The 19,829-nt window shown below is 39.0% G+C and overlaps 1 protein-coding gene across 4 annotated transcripts in view; it reads right to left on the bottom strand.

Moving 5' to 3' along the window:
- ZEB1 (zinc finger E-box binding homeobox 1) overlaps positions 1-19,829 on the bottom strand; it is a 175,598-nt gene that overhangs the window by 14,245 nt on the left and 141,524 nt on the right. For all 4 annotated transcript variants that reach the window (XM_058669568.1, XM_058669566.1, XM_058669567.1 and 1 more), the window contains 3 exons: positions 8,359-8,520; positions 4,333-4,535; positions 1,148-1,253 (listed from right to left, as the gene is read on the bottom strand). In XM_058669568.1, the coding sequence (XP_058525551.1) occupies positions 1,148-1,253; positions 4,333-4,535; positions 8,359-8,520 (471 nt within the window). The remainder of the gene's footprint in view (positions 1-1,147; positions 1,254-4,332; positions 4,536-8,358; positions 8,521-19,829) is intronic.

The following is a 19,829-nucleotide window of genomic DNA, read 5'->3' as shown; positions in this document are numbered from 1 at the left end:
GCATTTTTAAAAACATTCTTTGAATTACCTGTGTCTCTATCAAGAGCTCAAATTGTTCCTAGTAGAAGGCAGCTTATTAAAAATACATTGTTACTGGTACAAATTATTTACCAGCACAGGAGCTAAGAAGCAGGATGCTGCAGTATGGTTTAAAAGATATCTGCTACTGTTCAGAAACAATATGTGAAGTCTTCGAATCTTAAACATATTCAAGTGGAAACATTAGCATATTTGTCTTTGGGTTTACGTCAGTGTGCAGTTCCAAAATGCAACACAGAAATCATCAACCACTCCTTGCAAAGCCACCTAACTCCACAATTTTTGCAGGAAGATGTTTATGAAATGTAAATGTCAATGCAGTAATTTTCACAAAATAACCAATGTGCAAATACTCATAGCTTCCCATTCGTTGGCTAATAGTTTACTTTCAAGATAATTATTTAAATCTAAAATAACATCAAAATTAATCAGGACATGAACACATTTCACGGTGTAACGTGAGATGCTACAACCTAGTTTTTTTTAATGAGCTTTTGTTCATGTAGACTAAAGAAATGCAAATATATGAGTAGTTTCTTTGTTTCCCATTCTTGTAAGACAGACAATACTTTCATCAAATAATGCCTATTTTGTAAGTGATGATTAAGGAATGGAAAGGTAAGGCTACCAACACATTTTCCTTTAAGTCCTCAGTCACTTGGCAGCTCTTTACACTCTCTTCACATTACCTCCCTCCATGTTTTGAGTTCCATTTCCAGTTCTTCTCACATAAAGGATATTTCTGCCATCCTGTAACTCCTTGTTGCAAAACGCATCTCTATACTCTTACATTTCCTCATTAGTTGTGCGAAAGGTGCAATATAAAATGAATATCCACCAGGAAGCTAACTTGTTCTTAGGGTGCATTTGTTAGACTGTATTATCTCCTGATTAGGAAATCTGCATTATGCCATATCATGTTAATCTGATATATTTTGGCCAAAGAAAAGGAGTTTAATAAAACATCATGTATGAAAAGAAAGTTTCTGTATATTAGACTTTATCCTAAAATAAAAGCAAGAAATTTTTGATCATACATAGAGATCACCTTATTATTTATTACCACATATGCTAGGATGCTCAGGCCATAGAAAGATAAGATATTTACCGCTGTGAATTCTTAAGTGCTCTTTTAGGTGGTGCTTGTATTTGAAAGCTTTTCCACATTCAGTACACTTGAATTTACGATTACCCCCAGACTGTGTCACGTGTCTCTGTAAGAAAGAATCGGTATTTTATTTTTGAATTAAGAGAACTTCAGATATAAAGAACATCCAGTCTGCTCAAAGTCATGTTTTGGATGAGTATGATGAGAGTGTTGCTTCTTCAAGGCTTCAGACAGCAGTCACAAAAATCCATGGTAATTCTGACACGGAGGAAGTGGGCGTTTCCCACGCCTCCCAACTGATGGTGCGGGTTCAGTGTTTCCGCTTCCTCTAATGCAGACTTTGGGAGGCACTGGTGATGGCTTAAGTAACTGGGTTTCTCTCCCTCATGTGGGGCACCTGGATTGAGTTCCACACTCATGGCCTTACCCTGACCTACCAAATATTGGGATGTTATGTCCATTTGAACAGTGAATCAATGGTTGAAAACTCTCTTTTTCACCGTCTTTCAAAAATAATGTTATGATTAAATTAAAATGTGAAATGGAGAAATTTCATAATTTGCTTCAAAAATAGAAAATGTAATAGAAAGATACAAAAATTAAAATTTGTGCATTTTCTAAAACATACATTTTAACAAACTTTTTGAAGATTTCTTATATAGTACTTAACAAAAAATGTGCTTTATAGGGACTTAAGATTATTTTTGTTTGCATTTTAATTTATGGATAGAGAAACTGAATCTAAGAATATGTATTCATGTTTAAAGAACAGTTACTCAAAAACAAAACAAATCCCCCTACAACAATGTTATTACTAGAAGGCCAGTCTCTTTCCATATTATAATTATTTCTTTTATGTTTGACATTTCTAACATGTAGTGTAATGTAATGATTCAAAAAACATGTTTCCATCTTTTCTGTCAAATAAGAATATTAAAATGATTCATATTTCTGGCCCACTAAACTCACATTCTTATACATTTCAAATATATTGTGCATACTTATGAATGGCTCAAAATACACAAAGAGTTCTTACAACATTAAAGAAAATAAGTAATGTGCAAAAACTGTGTGTGGATTGAAAGATTTTGTGGGGTGGGAGTTCACCAAAATGATACTAAGTTGATATGACCTGCCCAAACAGGATCTAGTTTGAAGCACTAAGAAGGAAAAGACATCAATTTGAAAAGGTCTTCTATTAGAACAATATGAGTTTTACTAAAATTGAAGCAAGAACACACACAAATCTCTGGTGAAATCAGGACAAAAGAATGGTGAAATCACCGAGGTCTCTTGGAAAGTTTGTAGGGACTTAAAGACATCGGCGATGTGCAAACCCATGGCTTGTTTTGAGAAGGGCTAGGACAAATCTTAAGATTAGCTTGCAGCTGCAGACCATGTATGTTGATTTGTGAGGAGAAGATTAATTTTGCTCATGCCCTGAGGAAGACTGATGATTATGAGGAGAAATAATAGCCAACACTGTAGACGTGTTCATTGGTTCAGCCCACACAACTGTGACTGAAGAATTAAAGGGGACCCACTTTCTGCCTGGGGAGTACCAAGACTGCAGATTTAGACAGAGCTTCCCACGAGAATTTTAAACTGTGGGATCAGGATCCTAAGGCCTATCTTCTAAGAATTGCAACAACAGACAAGACATGGATTTACTGATATTCTGAAGATAAAGCACAAGCAAATAAATGGTTACTAAGAAGAGAAAACAGTCCAAAGCAAAAAAGGGCCAGTCATGGCAAAGGTCATGGTCATGATTTTGGGGATGCTTGAGCCATTCTGCCTGTTGGCTTTCTGAGGGACCAGAGAACACTAACTCATTAGAAGGGTGTCTTGAGAAAGTGAGTCAAAATTGTACCACCAAAGCTGCCCCAGAGCCTTGCTGTTTGGCACTGCTGTTGCCCTACGGCAATGCTCCCACTCACTCCGCTCATGAAACACAGATAACTCTGCAAGAGTCTTTCTGGGAAATTGTTAGGTACCCACTTCACAATCAGTGTTTGGCTCTTCCTGATTTCTTTGTGTTCCTCAATCTTAAAAATATCTGTAGAAGGTACTCATTTTTCTTCAGTTGAAAGGACATCCCCGAAAAAGGACAGTGTTGACATAGCCAAATTCAAGGACACTTAGTTTAGAATGAACCACATGGTTGTATCAAATACCTTAGAGAAGTACCTTGAACTTGACAGAGCCTAAATCGAGAAGTTAATGCTCTAATTTTCACCTCTCAGTTTCATTCTCTTACGGTCCTTTGTGTAGTTCCCTTAGACTTGTATCCATTTCCTCTAAAAATCTCTAAAGGCTCCTTACTCATTTCTGACTGAAGATTCAAGTCTGTGGACCCCAGAATCATAGCTTCTGCATATCCCCCAGTTTTTTCCAGCTGTTAGATGTACACCCAAGGGGTTTCCCATGCAAGTCCCTGCCAGCCCAGCCTTTTGCCTTGCACTTGGCTGTATCTTTCCTTTCCTCCTATTGTGAGGATTCACCCCCTTATTCAAAGGCTTCACTCCAGGACTGTCTGCTTCGGGCTCACCCTAGCTCTGGTTGCCTTCATCTGTCTTCTGTACAGGAAAGAATGGAAGAGTAGTTATGGAGGGTCAAGTCCTTTTTCATCCAAACATACACTCAAAAAATTATATGAAAATTGAGTTCACAGAAAAAAAGTCAAAATTCTAAATTATTACAGCATCCAACATTCCTTAGTAAAGGGGAAAACATCATAGCAGCGATTTCCTAGATGAATTAGTCACTGGTTCAAATAAAATTAAAATTCTTTATATGACTTTCTTCAGTTTGGTTGCTTATAGTAAGTCATGTGGTGTCTAGTAATTGCTATTTATTTTTCCAATGGTTTATATTTTAGCAGGATGCAATCTGAAATCTTGGAGAAAAATATTCATTGTGGTATAAGCAAAACAACTAATTCAGGATGAAAGGATTTTGTCTGAAAAAGGGAAAAAAATCTTACGATACGTCTAAACTAATGGTGTTCACATATGCCCTTAAACTCAGAGACGCCCTTGTAATTCAAATAACTACTTCCATTTCATAATGGTACATGAAAAGCAGTGTGCAGTACATCCCTTGTCTTTTAAAACCCCTGCCTTCCTGGACGGCTCAAGAGCTGAGTTCTCAAGGACAACCGAGTGAACAGCCAAGGCACTTACCTGATCCCGCCCCGATTTGTGTGACGTCATGTGACGTTCAAGCTGGGTTCTGTAGGCGAAGGTGTAACTGCACAGGGAGCAACTGAAGTTGTCTTCGTTCTTTTCATGGCGATACTTGATGTGTTCTTTCAGAGAGGTAAAGCGTTTGTAGCCTCTATCACAATATGGGCAGGTGAGCAACTGGGAGAATGCATCCGGTGTTCCTATAAGACAAAGATTATTTAATGTCAATATTGCTGAAGTTACCATGGAATCTCTATGCTGTATGCCAGCTATTTTGCCATATAATATATTTGATTGTCAAAAGATGACAATGGCCTGAGTCTCAGAAAGGTTAAACAACCTGAAAGTCATACAGCCAGTAACTGATGAAGTCAAGATTCAGACATAGTCTGTACACATTTTAAGTCTACTGTCTTTTTCTTTAACCTGTAATTTCTTCCCTTCTGTGGTAGGGTTAACAAGACAAAGAAAATAAAAATGACAATGCAAAGAACATATATGACTATATACATATTAAAGCGGAAATGAGTTCTACAGAAGAATCTATAGCTAATGGTTGCATCATGATGTATATAATGCTCATTCTTTTGAAGTTGAAATAGGCATTATATAGAGTTACTGTTAAAAACAGAGTAAGGAGTACAGTTAGACTGTTTCCAAAACTCACTTGCACTTGGCTGTAACTATATTACTAACTCAGGCCAAAAAGGATGTGTACCAGGCAGGGAAGGAGGACGAGTGACTGGGTCACATCTCGCCTTGGCCTTAAAGACCTTCCATGTATAGGCTTCCTTTATTGAAACATACTGACAATTTTTCAAAAATACACTTACAAATAACTTTCCAAAAACTGAATTAACTGTGGGTAGATCAGAGTTTATCAAATGAATCTTATTTTTATAATGTAAGCAGATAACAATAAAATGTAACATTTTCCAACTCATTATACTATATTAGATTTACTAAACTTTACATTGTAGCTAGGAATATAGTTTACCATATTTGACTTATTTCTCCAGAGTTCCAAAGTGATACTGTTAACATCACCTTTACTTTATTTGAAAATACACAAAAATGGGAAAAAACAAAGAAATTTCTTCATAACACAATTTCTCAGAACCAAATTACATGTACTTTACAGAAGCTCAATCTCTTTAAATTAAGTATTGGGCTCAAGGATTAGCCTGCCTACCGATAATGGACTGTGTACCTGAAATCTAAAGAGTTAATGAAATAGATTGTGTATCAGGGGGTTGGAACTGTGGTGTTAACAGATGAAGCTGCTACATACAATGTGAACATCACATATGGGTGTCCTACTGCTCCACTTCAGATCCTACAACCCGCTAGTGGCCTAGGAAAAGTAGCAGAAGATGCCCATGTGTTTAAGTCTTTGCCATCCATGTGCAAGTCCTGGAAAGGCTCCTGGTTCCTGGCTTCAGCCTGGTCTAGCACTGGCCATCCAGGGAGTGAATCAGTGGATGGAAGATCTCTCTCTGTCTCTGTGTAATTCTAATAAACAAACAAACAAACAATTTTTGAAAAGGAAATATGTACCAAATAGGAATAAAAGATCAATCAACTGAAGCTCCAAAATTTATGATGTCATCTTTTACTACCAGTAAGCCAGAGGGTTTTCTGTTGAAGAGGACTCTAACAAGATCCTTTTTTGGGGGTGGAAATCAAGTTTACAGTTTGTCTAGTAGGCATTTTCTTTTCATTCAGGCTAGTGGGAAATCAACATGTGGGACTTTTTCTTGCCACAATGCCTGATTCATCATATTGACTTTAGGTGTTTATGGCGGAGTCAAAGTCTGCTCTGTGGACATTTTGTTACTGGCCCCATGATGTCCAGGCAGTTTTTCCTCATCAATTGCTCCTACTCTACAGGGTCACAGAGCTGTCTACTCTCATGATGCTCTATTTATTTGTTACTATCATGATTATTCCTTGGCATTAATAGATATTAATAATTTTATAAAATGATAGGTTGCTCATGATGTTTTAACAGAAAGCTATTTTCATAAATTAATATTTATTGTCCTTTCTCCGACATATGAGAAATGAAGTCATTGTTTTGGGCCACTAATATGAAACAATAAAAAATAAACCCAAATATTTGGCATAATAAGCACAGAATGAACAGGTTTAAAACATTTGAGGTTTCCTTTCTATTTCATAAAATTGGATTTTTTTCTTTTTGAACTGAAAGTTTGTCAGGCAGGGAAAAAAACAACACTTGTATTTGTAGTTCTGCGCTCTGCTGAAGTCAAGTTTGTTAATTCACAGCTCAGGAGGAAAGAGTGTGAGAGGGCATGTTTAATCTACTAGAAATTCAAACACTTGAGGGCTCCCGAAGAGAACCACTTTTTCTATGTTCACAGATGTTGCTGGTATGATGCAATATCTACTCTGGAAACTTTATTAGCATTTATTTAAATGACAAGATATTTATGTAATGAATAGCTGAATAGTCTATAATTCAGATGAATTCAGAAGAATTAGCTCCCCACATAGTATGAAATTTTACTGTTGATTATGATCGACTTGGTAAGATTTAACCTTGTTAGATCCACGCAATGGGGCCATTTTTCTGGTCTTTTTCAGGCTTTCTGATTTTTGTTGCAAAAAAAATTATATATGCAATATTTTTTAATTCTCTGCCTCCCATTCATTTATATTATAATCTATTGCTCCTTTAGGTAATATGGTATACACATTTTCTTCAGAAGAAAAAACTTGAGAAACTGAAAGAAGGGCCAGCATTGTGATGTAGCACGATATGCTTCCACTTGCAAAGCTGGCACCCCTTTTGGGTACCAGTTCTAGTCTCGGTTGCTTCACTTTTGATACAGCTTCCTACCAATGTGCCTGGGAAAGCAGTGGAAGACAGCTCAAGTGCTCAGGCCCCTATAACCATGTGGGAGAAGCTCTAGCTTCATGCCTTCTGTTTGGCCCAGCCACATTGTGGCCCTTTTGGGAGTGAACCAGCACATAGAAAATCAATGTCTGTCTCTGTCTCTGTCTCTTTCTCCTTCTGCCTCTGATGGTCTGCTTTTCAAAAATAATAAAAAAAAAATCTTTAAAAAAAGTAAATTAAAGTTGATATGGCAGGGCTTTACATCATTACAGGCCAGTAACTATGACACCTCAAAATGTTCAAATACATCAACAGTCACTGGCGATTCTGCCAAAATGCAGTGTCCCCAGGGGCTACAAGCTAATCTCTAGAATCTGTTCCTTGACCATGTGGGGGAACAGTCCTAGAGTAACCTTTCTGCTCAAATGCCCTTTGTCGCTGATTTAGTTACAGAAAATCTCTGTCATCCCTGCTTTCTTTGGCAGCTGCTTCATGATTCTAGAGAGATGACTCCTAGCACCCGCCTGAACTTCAGAGCTCAGTCTACCTACTCTGCCCAGAACCCTGGAAAATCAAAGCCAAGGTAGGACCTTAATGCTTCAAGAGTCCTTAAGACATTTCAAGAGACTTCATGGCCATGGGACAGATCTAAAATATAGTTGCTTACAGGAACATTTGTTGTTAGTGCTTGAAAGGGCAGAGTGACAACCTATTTCTTTTCAAGCCTGCCTGAGCACATTTGTTTGGTTTTTGCTTTGTACTTCCTCCAGTCACTACCTACTGACACTTCCATCATATGAGAGCAGACTAGAGCAAACATAAAAATATCAGTGTCTGCAGATTAGTGCGTTTCGAACGAGACACTATGCTTTGCTTGTTAGCAAGTAAGGCAGTAAGGGTCGTCCTCACTCTCACCTCCGTTGCCTGATGCATGCAAGTTATAGACACTGTTCTCAGAGTTTAACACGTGGTGGCACTGCCACTACATACATGAGCAGCTGAAGCATTAAGATCGTATTGTTATCAGGGACAATCACCCATGGATGGGATGGATTGTCCTCTACAGCCACCTGTGAACAGCTACAGTTCTCCAGAGTGTTCCTCGTAGTACAGTAATAGACATAATAATCTCCCAAAGAGGAACAACTGCTAAGCCCGTTTACCATTTTCATCTTGACCACTGGCTTCTGGCGTTCCCTGCCTCTGGTCTTCTTCAGGCGCCTCAGGGTAAATGACGGCTGTATCTTGTTGTTGCAGGAACTCTTCAACATTAGGATCGTGGTTTTGTTCATTTTCTGCATCTGAGTCACATTCATCATCTTTTACTGAAAGAAATGAACACCTTATATAAAACAATTTCATTGCCAAGTTGCAACAAAACTTTTCAAAATAAGAAACCATTTTGACAGAACACATGATTGCTCTTCAATTTGTAGAACATACTGAAAAGTAAATGAATTCTACTCATTTTGTTTTGGTTTTTTAAAAAGTTATTTTGCCTTGTAAATTTTTAATTTATTAAAATGCATGACATCCTCATCAAATCTCCTTTAAGCTTTCACAAGCCATACTTTTACTTCATTCTCTTAGTAACGCAGAGAAAGTTAACACATTTGACTGAATTCTTTGCTTCTCAATAATAAAATAAGGAAAAATAAAAACTTTAGTAAGGACCACAATAATTATTTAAACCTTAAAGTCTGAATCATCATCATCAAATAAAGCATTCTCATACTCAGTCCAGTTGCGTGATTCCTTAGGTAACAGCTTTAGTAATTATCTCCAGGCATAAATGTTTCTAATAAGAGTGACAGGTATCAAGCCATTAAAACTGCTTCTTATTTCCTCTAGTTTTCATGCACAAACAATAATTATTTCTGTATTTCTGCCTCAATAAATATGTAGCCACAGGATTAAGGGTGAGGTCATTCTTCTTGAGTTACAAAGATTCCAGTGCTCAGAGCTTCCCTCTGAGATGGCAGTTCCAGTTCCCAGGTTGATCGCTGTGCTGCACCAGTTCCAGGCTGGGAGTGACTGCAGTGGTGCAGGGTGCTTCCAAGCGCCTCCTTTAGGGGTCACTTCTTTAGAGACCAGACTGAGTGGCCAGCACTAGATTTTGGAACCTTACCTTCCAGTGGACTGAATAATGCTAAGCTAACATGGGGATGTACTATTTGTTCAACGGTTATTAAAAATATTTTGCTAAGTCTCATGTGTGGTAGTAGTAACTCAACTCCTCAGAGGGGTGGCTGTTTGAAACCTGAGAATCAATGACCTGGCAGTTACAATGATCCCTACTTTTTTTCTCTCCTTTCTTTCAGATACCTCTTGTTATCAGTAATTTAGCATCTGCTGTACATGCAGTCATACATGCACACATACCTGCTCTACAAGCAATCATACATACACACACATGACACAGGTCATGCCAGCAGTGACTGGTTCCGGGGTAAGTGGAGACTTTGTGAGAGGTGAATTGATTGTATCAGTTTCAAGAAAATCAACTCCAAGTTTTGCATTTTCCATGTATGTTCTTTCTTAATGGCCTAAAGCTTCTCTCTTTTCTTTATTTTTTCAAAGTATTGTTCTTATTTCTTAAAAGAAAAACATATAGATTTCTCTATCTATTATGTTAATACAGGGTTTTGTCTTGGAGGGTAAAAATCTCTAGATGTCAAAGGAGGAAACTACAAAATATTTCCAACGATGGGGTAGGAAAGGATATCTTTATTGACTCATCAAGGCTACAGAAGACTGCTACAAGTATCCTAGCTTCCTGTTTACATGGATTGCTAGTAGGTGGAAAACTTGGTAATTATAATGGGAATATTTGGTGCCTAACTGGGAAGCAGAAATCAACTACATAATAACATGGCGAGAGGAATAATTTTCGTTTAATGGGCTCACCTGTTCCACTCTATAACTATTGTTAGAAAATTCTTGCTCCTCAGGAGGTTGATGAGTGCAAAACAAAGAACATATTCAGAGGTCACTCACCATTGCTTGTTCTAAGACAGTCTGAACAATAAGTACCTTTGCATACAGTACTAGGAGTAACAATGCATCTTTCTAGTGCAATTTCAATTTGTCAAACTAGGATAACACCCATGAGTGAAATGTACATTTTATGAGATTTCTTATAGACTCCATGTAGATTCAAAAAAAGAAAGTCAACACTGTATGGATATCATAAGATTAATTTCAATTAAGCAATCTCTATCCTATGCTAGGACTTCCCTCATTGTAGAAACAAGGCATATGATTTTAAAGTAGCATACGTGTTTTACAGTTGGTCTAATTTTGATACATTAATTTTGCTTCCTCAATAAGTTAGAAGCTTACCTATACTGAGCTGGTTCTAAGTGCACTCACTTCAAACATATGAAAAAAATTAGATCCATACCATCTTAACTTTGACTTGACTATTGACTAATCTATTTTCATAAGATGCTTTTATTTACATCTTACATATTCTTTGTAATTTATAAACAAGGATATTTTGGAAGACTCGCAAGATGGCCGACATAGGAGGAAGACTGAGGGAGCTCACAGACAGAGAGGGCTAGAACGCGACAAAAGCATAAGTGGAGCAGCATAGAGCTACAGGGAGAAGAACGTGAAGTTCCCTGGACAGTGTGGAGCCAAAAAAATCCACACAACTCGGAAGAGCAACCGGCAAAAACAAAACAAAGGGCAGGGAAGACGGCTTTCCGCTCCTGACCTGCTGAGTCACCTTTGAGTGCAGACGCCGAGAGCTGCAGTCGACCCGCAGACCTCAGGACCCACAGACGCTGTGGCCGTGAGGACCAGCAGTGATCAGGACCCGCTGGCACCTGCCCACCCTGGTCGCCAGGACCCACCAGGACCTGCACCCGCTGCAGACATCAGGACCTGAAGTCATCAGGACCCGCTGGCATCCGCCCACCCTAGTCACCAAGCCCCTCCAGGACCTGCACCCGCCGCAGTCTCCAGGTTCCATCGGGACCCGCCAGGACCTGCACCAGATGCAGTTGCCAGGAGACGCACCCGCGGCGAGGGTTCCCACCAGAGGAAGAGGCAGACTGCAAGAACCTGAGGTTTGAGTGAGTTGGGTGGGGACAGTGGTGGGTCGGAGGCTCCGGGAGTTGGCCCCCCAGGGGCATGCACAGAGCCTGAACACCCTTGGTGCTCATCTCCCCGCCCCTCCCCCCCCCGAGACTCCAGCGTCTAGGGACACAGGGCGAGTGCCTTGAAACTGCCAAAACTGTGTCTGGGAGGTGACGCACAGTGATCCTGTGCGCTGAGGAGAAAGGCAAAAGGCACACTGAATACTCCCCCGTGCCTTTGCGGTCTGGCACTCAGCTGGGCGGTGCTATCCCACAGGAACCCGAGCACGCCTCTGGTCTGGGCAGTCCCGTGCTAGCGCTGGGGCGGTCAGTCCCCTGCAAGCGCTGGGGTGGGCGGGCCTGCGCAGGAGGCACTTCCAGAGAGCATCTGGAACACCCCACGCCCTATAGTCCTGTGCTTGGGAGACGCACCAGGAGGGCACTGCGGACCCGCGTGCAGGCATTCCCAGAGAGCACCTGGAACCTCCACGCCCTGCAGTCCTTGGCACTGGGGACACACCAAGAAAGCACCTAGAATCCTCCGAGCCCTGTGATCCCGTGCACAGGGGGCGCGCACAGAGAGTGCCTTCACTCCCCCATGCCCTGTGGTAGCATACCTGTAGGGGACAAGCTGAGAGTGCGCTTTGAATCCGCTGGGCCCTGGAAGTGGCGCCCTGAGGTCCAGTGTTCTGGAGACGCACCAAAAGTGCCTTAAAAATTCCCACACCCTGCTACTCCACGCCTGCAGACTCTGTTCTCTACGGGATAGTGCTTGGAGACCCCTCAGCACACTGGTGCCTAGGTCTCTCAAAAAAGAAACACTAACACAATGGGAAGAAATACCAGAAAAGGTAATGATCCAGATGAGAGAGCCAACACCCCACCAATAAAGGATCAAAAGCCAATGTCTATTTTGGAGATGCGAGATGAAGACATAGAAGATCTACCAGACAAGGAATTCAAAAAAATAATGTTAAAAATATGTCAGAGACAATGAGAAGAACTGGAAGGACTTCAAGGAATTCAAGAACCACATAGTCACAGAAATACAACAAATGAAGAGTAAAATCCTTGACTTAGAGCACAAAATTGAGAGCCTAACCAACAGAACAAATACAGCAGAAGAGAGGATCTCTGAAACGGAAGACACACAAAACGAACATACCCAGTTCATTAAACAGCTGGAGACAAGTCTGAACAAAGCCAATAAGACCATACAAGAAATGAAAGACAACCTCAGAAAATCGAATATTAGGATTATTGGCCTTCCTGAAGGAGCGGAAAAAGAGTCAGGAATGCAAATGGTGCTCGACGAAATTACACAGGAAAACTTCCAAAACACTTGGAACATGAACCCAGCCCAAATCCAGGACGGTCAAAGGACTCCCAGCAGATATGACCCAAAGCGATCTTCACCCAGACATATGGTGCTCAAGTTCCACTCCAATGAAGACAAAGAAAGAATCCTGAGACAAGTACGAAGCAGAGAAAAGATCACATACTGGGGAAAACCAATCAGGATCACTGCTGACTTCTCTGAAGAGACCTTACAAGCAAGAAGAGAATGGACAAAGATCTTCCAAATCCTGAATCAGAACAACTGTCAACCAAGAATATTGTACCCAGCAAAGATCTCATTTGTATTTGAGAACAAAATCAGATACTTTCATAGCAAAGAGAAATTAGAAGAATATGCCAGCACAAAACCAGCTCTACAAAATCTCCTTAGAAATGCACTAAATCCAGAAAAAAAGGAGAGGAATCATAAGCAAAGATGGCAAACAGGAAGGTCTCCCCACTAAAGTCCACACAAGGAAGGGCAATTACACAGATATCAACACCCACAAAAACAAGTATGGCAGGGCAAAATCACAACCTCTCAATTTTAACTCTTAACACAAATGGCCTGAACTCACCAATCAAAAGGCATAGATGAACAGAATGGATTATCAAACAGCACCCAACTATCTGTTGCCTACAAGAGACACATCTAACCAGAAGAGATTCTAAGAAACTGAAAGTGAAAGGTTGGAAACAGATATTTCATGCCAATGGACGAGAAAAAAAGGCTGGGGTAGCTGTCTTAATTTCAGATGATGTGGACTTCAATCTGACACACATCAAAAAGGACAGGGAAGGACATTATATATTGGTGGAGGGACTGATCCATCAGGAAGTAATTACCATTGCGAACATATATGCACCAAATTCAAACGCACCTAGCTACGTGAAGCAATGACTCATGGACTTAAGGGGAGACATAGATATGCACACAATAATAGTGGGTGATCTTAACACCCCACTAACAACAATAGACAGATCAACAAAACAAAAACTCAACAAAGAAACAACAGAGCTCATACAAACAATAGAACAACTGGACATGATAGATATTTATAGAATTTTTTACCCTAAGGCCACAGATTATACATTTTTTTTCAGCAGTGCATGGCACCTTCTCCAGGATCAACCACATGATAGGACACAAAGCAAACCTAAATAACTTCAAAAAGATAGGAATCATACCATGTACCCTCTCAGACCACCACGGAATGAAACTGGAAATCAGCAATTCAAAATGCCCCAGGAAATACAGAAACTCTTGGAGGCTGAACAATATGCTATTAAACGAACAATGGATCAGAGAAGAAATTAAAGATGAGATCAAAAAATTTATGGAAACCAATGAAAACTCTGACACAACATTCCAAAATTTGTGGGACACTGCCAAAGCAGTGCTACGGGGTAAACTCATCGCAATTGGAGCTCATGTCAAGGCCCAAGAGAGGCGTCAAATACAGGAACTAAACACACACCTCCAGGAATTGGAAAAACAACAGCAGAAGAGCCCCACACACAATAGGAAACAAGAAATCATCAAAACAACGGAGGAAATTAATCAGATAGAAATAAAAAAAAAGATACACAAAATCAATGAATCAAAAAGCTGGTTTTTTGAGAAGATAAACAAGATAGACACCCCATTGGCCCGACTGACAAAGAAAAAACAAGAGAAGGCAAGAATTAACAGCATCAAAGATGAAAAAGGCAACATAACAACAGACACCGCATCCATTAAGGACATAATTAGAAGTTACTACAAAGCACTGTACTCCAACAAATCAGAAGATCACCAAGAAATGGAAAAGTTCTTAGACTTCTACCACCTGCCAAAACTTAGCCCAGAGGCAACAAACAACCTGAACAAACCCATAACTGAAGCAGAGATTGAATCAGTGATTAAAGACCTCCCAACAAAGAAAAGCCCAGGCCCAGACGGCTTCACTACAGAATTCTACAAAACATTCCGAACAGAACTGACCCCAATCCTCTACAAACTCTTCAAAACAATAGAAAAAGAAGCAACCCTTCCAAACTCATTCTATGAAGCCAACATTACCTTAATCCCAAAACCGGACAGAGAACTAACAGAGAAGGAAAACTACAGACCTATCTCTTTGATGAACATTGATGCTAAGATTCTCAACAAAATCCTAGCCAACAGAATTCAAAAACACATCAGACAGATCATTCATCCGGATCAAGTAGGATTCATCCCTGGAATGCAGGGATGGTTCAATATTCGGAAATCCATAAATGTGATACACCACATCCAAAAACTGAAAAACAAGAATCACATGATAGTATCAATAGATGCAGAAAAAGCTTTTGACAAAATCCAACACCACTTCCTACTAAAAACCCTAACCAAGGTAGGCATTGATGGAAAAATCCACAACATAATTAAAGCCATATATGAAAAACCCAACGCCAGCATCATACTGAATGGAGAAAAACTGGAACCCTTCCCACTGAGATCTGGAACAAGACAGGGATGTCTACTTTCTCCACTACTATTCAACATAGTCCTAGAGGTACTCGCTGAGGCCATAAGACAAAAAAAAAGAAATCAGAGGAATCCAAATGGGAAACGAAGAAGTCAAGCTCTCACTATACGCAGATGATATGATTCTCTATGTAGAAGAGCCAAGAGACTCAATACAGAGACTGCTAGAACTTGTACGAGAGTTTGGTAGAGTGGCAGGGTACAAAATTAATGAACAAAAATCAACAGCCATAGTGTATGCGAATAGCCCCAAGATGGAAAAAGACTTAACCAGCAAGATACCATTCAAAACAACAGAGAAAAGTATGAAGTATCTGGGAATAAATCTAACCAAAAATGTAGGAGACTTATTTGAAGAAAACTACAAACTACTTAAAAAAGAAATTGAACAAGACCTCAAAAGATGGAGTAACATCCAATGCTCCTGGATAGGTAAAATCAATATCATTAAAATGTCTATACTGCCAAAAGCAATATATACATTCAACGCAATCCCAATCAAATTGCCCAAAACATTCTTCATGGAACTGGAAACAATGATCCAAAGGTTCATCTGGAAACACAAAAAACCACGGATAGCTAGAACCATCCTGAAGAACAGGAAGTTAGCAGGGGGAATCACAGTTCCGGACCTCTGGACATACTATAGGGCAGTGGTTATCAAAACAGCGTGGTACTGGCACAAAGATAGAGAGGAAGATCAATGGAGCAGAATAGAAACACCAGAAGGGAACCTAAACAGGTACAGCCAAATAATCTTTGACAAAAAGACAAACGACAATCCAGGCAAATGGGAAGGTCTGTTCAATAAATGCTGTTGGGACAACTGGTTAATAGCCTGCAGAAACAAAAAGATAGATCTACATCTCTCACCATACACTAAGATCAGATCTAAATGGATAACAGATCTAAACCTACATCCAGAAACCTTCAAACTTTTGGAAGAAAATGTTGGAAACACACTGCAACACTTAGGGGTAGGCCCTCACTTCCTAAAAAAGACTGCAAAAGCAGTAGAAATCGAGACCAAAATAAACAATTGGGACCTCATCAAACTAAGAAGCTTCTGTACAGCTACAGAAACAATCAACAAAGTAAAAAGGCAACCCACAGAATGGGAGATCTTCGCACACGACATAGGTGATAGAGGGCTAATCTCCAGAATATACAAAGAGCTACAAAACAACCAAAATGTCAAAACAAGCCACTCAAGAAATGGGCACGGGAAATGGGCAAACACTTCACAAAGGAACAAACCCAAATGGCAAATAAACATATGAAAAAATGCTCAAGTTCCCTGGCAATAAGGGAAATCCAAATTAAAACATCAATGAGGTACCACCTAACGCCAGTAAGACTGGCCCACATGAATAAAAGCACCAACAACACTTGTTGGCAAGGTTGCGGGGAAAAGGGAACCCTACTCCACTGCTGGTGGGGCTGCAGGCTGGTACAGCCTCTATGGAAATCAGTATGGAGAATATTCAAACAACTCAAAATCAACATATCGTATGATCCAGCAATAGCACTCCTAGAAATATATCCAGAACACTTGTTTTACGAGAAACCAACATGCACTCCTATGTTCATAGCAGCACAATCAGTAATTGCAAAAACATGGAAGCAACCAAAATGCCCATCAACAGAGGATTGGATAAGAAAGCTATGGTTCATCTACTCCATGGAATACTACTCAGCTATTAAAAAAAACAAAATGCAGTTCTTTGTGGCCAAATGGGCCAAACTGGAAACCATAATGCTAAGGGAAATGAGCCAATCCCAAAAGGTTAAATAGCACATGTTTGCCTTAATTTAAGATGATATGATGTTATGTATAACATGCTATGTTATGAATGTTATATGTTGTGTATAAACTAAAATTGAAATGTAAGTGAGGTGGTCACAGAAGGTGGCTAGGAACTCGCATTTACTTTTAACATATTGGTTACTCATTACTATGTCAATTAATTCCATAATGATGTAAATTTTTGCTGATGGTATGTTGGAGCTTTCAATTGACTGGGATGATACTCTGCTGGCTCTGTCTTCAGACCAGAGAGGGTATACCTAAGAAGCCATTGAACTTGACTGGACAATAAGATGCTGGACTCTATGTTTGGTATATGCTTGCAATGGAGAAATCTCAACTGAACTTGAGCTGTGGTTATGCAACAAGGTGGAGGAATCCACCATGGTGGGAGGGTTTGGGGAGGGGTGGGGAGAACCCAAGTACCTATGTAACTGTGTCACATAATACAATGTAATTAATGAATTACAAATAATAAATAAATAAATAAATAAATCTTTCAAAAAAAGAGCAATGCAAAAAAAAACAAGGATATTTCAGAAAGTTTGTGAAAATTCAGGATAATTTTATTTTCATGCAATTTTGTGGAAGAAAATTTAAAATCCATGCATACTTCATGAGAAGCATTGTCCATAAGCTTCTTGAAGATCCCTGATAATCATGGATTTCAGAAGCTTTTTGCATCAAAAGTAAACTTTAACTTCTCTTTTCCATAAACTTTGTGAGGTATCTGCATTCTTCATATTTCTCCTTATTGAAGACATAACATTTCTAAATGGTCATTTACTTCACTTTGGAAAATGACACTTCCTTTTTCCCTTTGTTGACAGAAACTGATTAGACTGACCAACATATCAGTAATAACTGGCTTTGAGAATTATGTTTTTGGGTAGAACTCTTCCAGAAATTGGGTAAACTACTGATCAATAGAAATCTATTGCCAATATGTTAGCAAATGATGCTGAAATTAGTCATATTAAATGCTTCCACCCATTTCTGAATGATATAAATATTACATGCCTCTTTATTAGGAATCAAAAAAACTCACAAAGCAGGTTATCATTCATTGATCTTTGATAAGTAAGTACTGGTAAAGCCTTTCTGATACATGTTCAAGAAAATGTAGGACCAAGTAATTATGTGATTCTGATGTCTGGGAAACAGACTCTTTTGTAAATTAGGTACTTCCTAAATTTTTATTTTCAAGCAAATTGCAGGACTTCTTGCCTGAATATCAGTTAGCATGGCACGAAAACATTTTTATTGATAATCATAACTCTTGATATATAGATATTTCATTGATTGATGACATTAACCAATGTCATATAATTTTTTTTAAAGATTTATTTTATTTTTATTACAAAGTCAGATATACTGAGGAGGAGAGATAGAGAGGAAGTAGAGCTGCCGGGATTAGAACCAGCGGCCATATGGGATCAAGGCGAGGACTTTAGCCACTAGGCCACGCCGCCGAGCCCCATATAATTTTTTTTTAAAGATTTTTTATTATTATTATTGGAAAGCTGGATATACAGAGAGGAGGAGAGACAGAGAGGAAGATCTTCCATCCGATGTTTCACTCCCCAAGTGACCGCAATGGGCCCGTACGCGACAATCCAATGCCGGGAACCAGGAACCTCTTCTGGGTTTCCCATGCGGGTGCAGGGTCCCAAAGCTTTGGGCCGTCCTCAACTGCTTTCCCAGGCCACAAGCAGGGAGCTGGATGGGAAGTGGAGCTGCCGGGATTAGAACCGGCGCCCATATGGGACCCGGGGCTTTCAAGGCGAGGACTTCAGCCGCTAGGCCATGCCGCCGGGCCCCGCATTTTGAAGCTTTATGAAGAATTTAGTGACCCAGATGTAACAAAAAATTATTTGCTCTTTTCATTTTAGAATAAGATTTTTAAATGCCAAACAAAAATATCAAAACAGAATTAATGTTCAATACTTTTCTCAAAGTAAAAGTAACACAATGCCACTGATACATGAAGTAACTGAAATATGTTTCAGCTCCAACTCATTTCCAGTAACATTTTAATAATTATTTATTAAAATTTAAAAATATGTGTATATTATGATCAACTGTGGACTACTAAAAAGTAATAAATCAATCCATAGTTTATTTAAACTTTTAAGATATTTTTGGTCCCTGGGAATTAAAGACAAATTTATATTTTAATTTATATACATATCTTCTCATAAGGAAATATGCAGTTGATCAAAAATGCCTTTAGCCAGGCAATACATATTGTTAGCATATGATTCTATGGATTATATGGAATAAAAATAAGAGCCCAAGTAGCAATAAGCATTGTGACAACACCTTACAGAAGAGCTTATTTGTATCTTTAAAAACGACTAGTAGTAATAAATTGCTGTGGATTTCACATATAGGAATGATGCCAATGATTTTAATACAACAGAAATTATTCATAATTACTCACAAATGAAATGAAAAATGTATTGCCCATTAAGAACACTGTGAGGCAGTACATAACCAATTTACACATTAACATTTTTGAGTGGTAGGAGCAGTATATCTTAAGGTTTTTATAAGGAATAAATTAATATAATAATGTTCTTATTAATATTGTACTTGGTATTTATTAATGTTATGTTAACTGTCAGCTATTTTCCTTAACGCAACCTTGCAAGGAACACATCATTATATCACAATCAAATACTATCTCAATAAAGAAATAGATTTAAGAGGATTAGCTCTTCCAAGATCACATAGGAAACAATTACTTTTAGTAGAGCACACAACTTCCTATAAGGAGACTGCTGTCAAACCGAAGGTTCCTTCCACTGAACTACAGTGTAAACGAAGCAGCACTTAACAAACCAAACTTAAGGCTCACAACTGGAATTCTGTAGTTTTATCCATAAGATACAA

The sequence above is a fragment of the Ochotona princeps genome, chromosome 10, assembly GCF_030435755.1.
Source record: "Ochotona princeps isolate mOchPri1 chromosome 10, mOchPri1.hap1, whole genome shotgun sequence".
NCBI classification, from domain to species: domain Eukaryota; kingdom Metazoa; phylum Chordata; class Mammalia; order Lagomorpha; family Ochotonidae; genus Ochotona; species Ochotona princeps.
The sequence above is the reverse complement of the archived record's forward strand: the minus strand, read 5'-3'. Positions and strand labels throughout refer to the sequence as shown.